General features: G+C 44.0%; 1 protein-coding gene across 4 annotated transcripts in view; it reads right to left on the minus strand.

The window, feature by feature from the left end:
* The window catches only part of nmbr (neuromedin B receptor), a 45,949-nt gene that overhangs the window by 18,547 nt on the left and 19,491 nt on the right, over positions 1-7,911 (minus strand). For all 4 annotated transcript variants that reach the window (XR_001776128.1, XR_001776129.1, XM_008397144.2 and 1 more), the window contains exons 2-3: positions 4,238-4,379; positions 3,021-3,236 (exon numbers count right to left, since the gene is read on the minus strand). Coding sequence is in view for 2 of the 4 variants with exons in the window: in XM_008397144.2 (XP_008395366.1) it covers positions 3,021-3,236; positions 4,238-4,379 (358 nt within the window). In the remaining 2 variants the exon portion in view is untranslated. The remainder of the gene's footprint in view (positions 1-3,020; positions 3,237-4,237; positions 4,380-7,911) is intronic.

Raw genomic sequence — 7,911 nt, forward strand, 5'->3', positions numbered from 1 at the left:
TTTGGAGTGGATGTGCAGATTAATCCTCTGATCGTTTGAATTTTCTCTGAAAAGAAACTTGAAAACTTGTTGCAGGCGCCACGCCTCCTCCTTTTTTGTGTTTTCTATTCTCACTTAAAAAATTGTACGTAGGAGGCGCTGATTCAATTAGCACGATTGCTTCATTATTGTCATTCAGCCATTTTTCTCTCAGAAATAAAACATCAATATTATGCTCGGCCCAACAAAGTCCAACATCATCTCTTCTGTTCTACACGGTTTGCTGTTCGATGGGGCTGAAAATCCAKACGAGGTTTTTATCCCTCCTGTGGGCTGGAAGGCAGCAGCTCAACCTGCCGAGTCGCTTTGCATCTTCCCCTGCAGTATTTCATCATCATCATCATCATCGCAGCCGATGGAAGCTGATTTACTCCCACATCCTGCAGAAAAGTCAGACTGGATCTGCTGTCCGACCGAGAAATTCACCCGCCTGCYGGGTGGAAGACGCAGGATGTCAGATAATCTTCTGTCTCTTCATGTTTACTTTATGAAGACATGAATGTGTCTTTCCAGGTTTCAGGTGACATGAAGTGGTTCAGTCTCACCAGGAGTTCAAAACCCAGCTTTTAATTTGGTAGTCCACTTCCTCTTATCATCAAGTGAGTCTGTGAATTACCTGAAAATATCTGCAAACTAAATACTTAAATATTAACTTTATAAACTAAATATTTATCTTGGTATTTAACTAAATCAAGTTAGTTTTTATTCCTGAAGCTGAAGCAGAAACGTCTGGATTGGATGAACACATGAACGTGTTCATCCAGTCATCTGCTGGTTTCTGTTCATGGATCAGGTTTTGGGTAAAAACAGCTGAAACGGCCCAGCAGAGCTTTTCTCAGGTTCCTCCTCCAGCTCATCTGTTGGGACGTTGAGACGTTTCCCAGTTAGGCTGGAAATGAAATGATTCAAATGGGTTCTGGTTCTGGTTCTGGTTCTGGTTCTGTTCTGCAGCCTCTTCCCACTGGAGTCTTTTTCTAAGGCGCCGTCTGTTTTCTCTGAGCTTCCAGTTGAATTCCTGCCGTTACAGCAGAGACTCTGTCAGATTTGCCATCAGCATTGATTCCTGTCATATTTCCCTCTGCAGGCGTCGCAGTGGCTCCGGCCGCCTCTGATTGATGGTACCTGATGTGTTCTGCAGCCGTGGGCCTGTTAATAACTCGGCTCCTCCTTCTGTCCTCCAGCCGTGAAGATCAAGCTTGTGAAAAGTGATTACTCAGTCTGACTGACACGCTGCCTCCCCTGCAGACCCGATGTTTACTACGACCCTATGAGGGAGCTCTGGCTGCAAAACGCCGAGGATTGAGTCTTCCCCCGTTAGACGGAAAACTTTGATAAAATGTTCCTGTATGTCGGCAGATCATTTATTTTAAGTTATTTCAAGTTAAGTAAATGAATTATTTCAGATATTAGGTTTTTGCACCTAAACTAACCAGATATTGTTYCCCTGAAGTCCTGAGGAACGTTAAAGGAGCGAGCGCCGTCTGTCACCTGCGAGTGACAACGATGACACGAGGAGGCCGAGCCGTTTCTGGCTGACCTCAGTTATTTGTGCAAGCTCCACTTGAAGGTCTTTTTGCACCTTAGAAGCACTCAGACTTTAGCAGGTTGCCATCAATAATTCATGCCCTTCGTGTGTAAACCAGAGATGATGTTGGATCCTGAACATGGACGACTTCTCCCAGCCAAGAAACCACAGATTTATTCCACAAACTCGGAAATATTACGTTTTTATTTTTATTGGTATTGATTCTTGATTCCCAGACAATTTAAATATTGAAACAGACTAATTAAAAATTATTTGCAATATAAAAATGTTGGCCAACTTAGATGGATGTTCAGGTACTGCAATCCTTGGTTGTGGCTCCTTTTGCATAAGTTACTGTATCAATGCAACGTGTGATGGAGGAAATCAGGCTGAGGTGTTCAGGAGGTTCAGGTTGATTTGTTTGTCTTCCTGTTGACCGGTCCGGTCAGTTTGGACCACCAGGGTCATTGCAGAAGCTTTTGGTACCTTTGTCAGTGTCAGCTGGTACCAAGTCCTGCAGTAGAGTGAGATCAGAGAGCTGAAGCTCTCCTTCAGGCTCAAAGTTGACCTCTGACCTCACACATGTTGCTTATATTCCAATGTTCTGATGTCAAGTTTGCAGAAACTTCCAGCTTAAACCAAACTGACTCCCGTTTGGTTGACCCTAACCCTCTTTAACAAAGACCGGTCCGCCATCACACTGACTCATATCTGTCTTCTCATGTTCATACTGAGGCAACAATCCCAGCCCTGAGGATAACGGCGTCCATGTTGCTCTGGCCTCCCTCTCCAGCAGGTTGGGACCTTGCAGGAGTTTTCAGGGCTCTGCCTGACTTGTAGGAGTCCTTAAGCTTTTTGCATGGCACTAATATGACCTTCAACCCCAATCAAACCAGGTAACTCAGGGTTTGGTTTAATACCACTGTCAAGGTTTGGTGGGTGGAAGTGGTGAGGAGAAACGCTGAGACCCAGGTTATTGATGAAAGAATGAAGAATTTAATGAAAGTGTTCCACAACAGTCCAGGACAGGCAGCACGGCAGCTAATTAGCACACAGCTAATACCGGTAGCAACTGACAACTGAAGACTTAAACGAGACCTAAGCAAACCAGGACTTCACAGTTCTACTGGAGAGCTTCAACGTACGACATAAGACATTAGACGAATGACGACTAACGTATGACGAAAGACAAGGATCCGACGAGGAACACAGACAACAGGTGAGACTAAATACACTAGGAGGGTAATTACAGGAATGAGACACAGCTGGGATCCATCAATGGGGAGGACAGGACAGAGACTCACAGGGAAACAGGACTAAACACAGAAAATCTCAAAATAAACTATACTGAACAATACAGATCATAACAACCACCTCATAAAAAGGAAACGTAACTTGCACATTAATGCTAAGTGGATTAGCGAACCGCCTCATTCTGAACGCTGCAGAAACGTACCTGTCTCTTGGTGTGTTCACTGACTTCSCCYGGCATGTCGTAGGCACTCTTGATTAGCGTGCGSGCAATGTGGTAGTAATACACTGAGATGACGGTCAGAGGGATCAGGAAGTAAACCAGGAAGATCATCACAGAGTGGATTTTGGGATGCATCTGATTGGACAGCGGGTAGGGCACGCAGTTCATGAAGGTGACGTTCATGTTGTCCCTGTGACCCTGAGGAGGCGAGAAACACGAGGAGAACATGATGAAGAGGAGCAAACAGACTGAGGAAACCTGGAGGGAACCAGAGACAGATGTCACTTATTAATAGACTATAAAGGAGAACTGGGCTGGAAGAAAACGAGTGTTTGATGGGAAACCCCACTGAGCCAATTGTGTGCAGTTTAAAGACATCAAAACATGTTGGAATTATGGGCAAATCAAAGCAATGAGTCATGAAACAATGTCTGCTGGTGTCTCCATCATCCTCCTAAATATTTCCAGCTCTGGGTTTGATGCTCCTCACATTAATGTCCCCTGGATGCCTGTTAAAGCGCTGTGGGGGGAGTGGGGGGCGTTATGGGCGTAGTCAGGAGGGTGGCTTCTTCTCCACATACAGAAAATCATACAAAACATTTGTGTTTTAGTGAAGCTGCACATTGAAACAGACTGTGCTTTTTCTCCTTATTATTCTTCGATTTTTCCATTCCTCTGGCTTTGAAGAGCTCCGTGCAAAAAATGCCTCTGCATGCAGCTCAGATGAGATCAGAGATTCACAGCATGGAGCATCAAACAAAATAAAAACGGTGAAACAAATGAAAAGCTGCACTTTACAGCAGAAACAGTTAAACTTCAACAGGCAGGTGGGACTTTACCTCACTGAGTTACTGCTGTTTTAGACCTCATCAGATCTGCACAATGAAATGTGAGAGAAAGTCACAGACGCTTGTTTGGGTGTAAAGTATCATCTATAAAGCCATGGCTGCCATCTCAAGTCCTGAATCAAAGCAGCTGCTTATTCTACAGGGATCTTCTGTCTCTTCCATATGTCTGTTGAATGTATCTCAGGTTGGATCACTGAGCTAACAAACCCAAATGGGCCAAAATTTCCTGGAATTTTGTCAATGGCTCCTTTGGTTTTCATTGTGAACAAGAAGCAGAAACACCCAAAACRTGTTGGAAAAACTACGTTTTAGGAAGGAAAGCTGAAAGGATAAATGCAGTTTTTGTTGTACCTGCATGGAAATCACTTGTGAGAAAATGGCTTCAGGGACGGCCAGCAGGACGGACAGCAGCCAGATGGACACGGCTTTCAGACACGTCCAGAAGACGGCGCTGGACGTCTGGATGTCCATCGGGTTCACAATGGCCTTGTACCTGAAGGGCAGACAGAAAGATGGCAGGAGAGTCAGCTTGAAAGAGAAAATGAGGCAAGAAGCTTCAGAGTGTGGCCCGATAAAACCAACCACTATGGAGAAATAATTACTTGGACTCTCGCTGTGAAGAATTAGACTTTAGCCAAACCCCATGGAGAGCAGGAGTAGGAAATCTCTTAAACTTCCTCCTGCTCGTAATTTAATCACTCAGCATTTGGAAGCAAGGCCAACATGGACTAAATTCAAAAACAGCAGAAACCGGCTGACTGGCCAGGATGAAATGCATCCTGGGAAATGGAGCTCAACGGCACAGATCCCAGACGGAGCGCTAAAGTGAGATGAGAATCGAGTGGAAGGCGATGCACAACGAGACGTCGTCACGTGAGATCGATTATTAATATTCTGACAGAAAACTGAGAGTTGTGGCTCCACTTCAACCAGCTCTCAAACTCTCAGCYACGTTCTTCCTTCATCCCAGCAGATCTTTGACAGTCTGACCGCAGAGTTAGATTTTTTGTGGCCGTTAGATGAATAGAAATATTCGATGCAGAATCTTTCCTGCTGGGCCGACCCAGAGTTGATTCTGCATAAGCTGAAAATCACCAGCAGAGGATTTACACATTGAAGTGTGCTGCCAAGCAGATGGCATCTCAACGGAAACATTGTGCTTACATTAAGTAGACAAGCTCAGACGTCTCATGYCACCAGCTGCAGGAAACAAGAAGATCTAACAAGATGAACAAGAAACTAAAGGTTCAAACACCTGCAGATCATAAAACCATAAATTTGATCAATGTTTGATATAATCTCATTGGGACACACTGTCCTCTGTTGCTGTGTGGTGATGTGACTGTTGCTCAGCCCAGGTTGTCTTTGACCTTATGACCCCGCTAACGGGCGTCCTGGATCCGTGTCATGACTTTAGCATGTCCATGCTAGGTCAGCTGATCCTTTGACCCTCAGAGTCACACCTGCTCCCCCCTCTGCTGCAGCCCCTGAAAAACCGCCTGGAGTCTCCGACGGTGAAACGTCACCAAATGTTATTTATCTTAGAGGATGGCAGCTTTTCAGCTCTTTTATTGCTATAATTAAGTAAAGTTGTTTKGGAAAAACTGATGCCCCAACAGAAAACGAGGATGTCTATCATGTAGGGTAGAAAATCAGACTAATGAGGTCATGAGGCAGGAGCATACAAAATAATTTGGCCTTTTTAACCCAAACACATTTGTCAACATCAGAGATTTAATTTGGCCATAAATCTTCCAGCGTTTCTAGTCCACTGACCGATGGTGGTCATAACTTCAGCTGATGTCCTCAGACCAGCAGACTAATGAGAATAACATCAACTGACCCTTAAACGTTGAAAAGACCTTATCTGATTGCATTCATTAATTAAAGACTATATTAATTAATAATGCTCATCATTTACKTTCCCTGACCTCTRTTAGAGTCATCCTTTACATAGTGGACTAGAAAAACAAGCAGATTTGCTCTTCAGGATGAACATCCACAAGTTAAAGAGACAAGAAAATGAGTAACACWATAAAGTACAGCTRCACACTGAGAGGCTCCAGGMAGATTTTCCTGTTGAATGAAGGGCTTCCTCTGGTTCCTGGGTTATGACAGAGGGGAGAGTAAATGTGTCTGCATTTGAAAGCCTGATTGTTCAGCACAAAGCAGCTAAATACTGTGGTACCAAGCAGAACCGGGTCAATGCATCGGCCATTTTAGCCTCATAGCCTTTACACAAACGTCGATAGGATCAAACCCCAAGACGTTGGTTTCTCCAGGTCTCAGCGTACGGTTAGCCAAACCGCTGATGGACCCCCTGCAGGTCCACCTGTAACTGGAAATCCACTTAGATTCCCTATTACTTTATCTTCTGATGCTTCCTGGAGCCAGAACTGACCTCACCTGACCATCCAGCCAGTGTGCGAAGGCCGGATCTCAGAAGTAGCGTCTGCTGTTCATTGGTTAAATTCAGTACATTCGTATTTATTGCTATTTTTGTCAGGTTCAAGTCACTTCAGTGACAGTTGTGGGCTTTTTGCTTCGTATCTCCATCAGTAACTGGGCGAGAGGCAGAGTTCACCCCAGACTGGTCGCTGGAGAGAAAATCATTTTCTGCTWAATCTACAACTCGTGTTTCCACAGCAGAGTGGAAATCAGGTGAGGTTGGCTGTTTGAGATCCAGCTGATAAAAAAGGAAAACGTGGAAGATGCAGAAAATATTCAATATAGCATAAATCCCCGGAGAGTTGACATTTTAAAGGAGCAGAAGCATCATTCAGGTCTGGCTGCACTTCACTTCTTTAAGCATGAAAACTTTCCCCTTAGCCAGCAGTTCGTAAAAGTTCTCCCATGTTCACAAAGCTCCATGAAACTCAGARTCAGCTACATAAACATTTCCATGAAAAGCATCTTGCAGCAGCTCTGCAGGCTACAGGCTACTGTTGGGGTCAGCTCCCATGATGCACAGCTGCAGTCTGCCGCACCGATCAGCTCGTACCTGCMGCCGTGATGAGAAAAGCAAGCAGGCTGGTGTTGCTTCTTTGTTTTCTGTCCTGGCTGCTGAGGGACTCGACAACGCCCCATCACAACAGCTATTATTCTGCTTCCGCCTCAGAAGTTTCAGCTGCTTTCCAGAGAAAACAAACAGAATTTAAAATCCTGCCTCTGTCTCTGTTCTAACTAATGGAGAGCTCAAATCAATCATTAAAGAATCTCCGTTTGTTTTCTGCTCCAAATGCAAACATCAAATAAATGTCTAGTCTTTCTCCTGGTGACGTAAACGATGAAAAACAACCAGCGATTGTATGGCTGAGGCTGCAAAAAGACAAAGAGAGCTGGAGCACTTTGTCATTTTAATCATTCCTTGTGCATTTTAAATTCCTGAGAGGTGAAGCATATCCGTGATTTAGCAGCACAGTCACACGGAGCAGGATTAATTCAGCCGTCTGTTAATGCACTGCAGCGAAACGCTCCTTAAGTTAGACTGAATTTAAACAGCAACGCCAAACTGGACGCTCAGGAGATTTAAAACCTTAAATGATCACATCAGTTTAGAATGTAAAAACATGAAGTTCCTGCTGTGGGTTTGATACAAGTGCAGATAAAGATACTTTTTGTCTCTMAAATGGAAGAAAGRGAATATAAACMTGCAGAAAAGTGTAACAACCCTAAAAATGGCTAWKAAAAGAATAGAATCTACGTAGAAAGTTTCCTAATCTTTGGAGCTCTGTGGTCCTGCTGTTATGCTCATTTTATTTTATTTTATTTTTGTATCTCCATGTTTGACTTATAGATCAAAGCATAAGTTACGGTGGCCAAAAAGTGCAAACATGCAGCAAAACACAGTGAAACACAGAAATGATCCGAGCTTCAAAACACAAAAAACATAAAAATGCTGAAATCTGAAAGTGCTGCAACCACATGAAATAGAGGCAAAGGGAAAAAATGACTCAAAAGATGAAATACTGCAAACTTGCTCTGCAAAACAGAAGTCCTCCAGACCACTAGGGGGAGTCTGGAGT

The sequence above is a fragment of the Poecilia reticulata genome, linkage group LG21 (assembly GCF_000633615.1).
Source record: "Poecilia reticulata strain Guanapo linkage group LG21, Guppy_female_1.0+MT, whole genome shotgun sequence".
Lineage (NCBI taxonomy): Eukaryota > Metazoa > Chordata > Actinopteri > Cyprinodontiformes > Poeciliidae > Poecilia > Poecilia reticulata.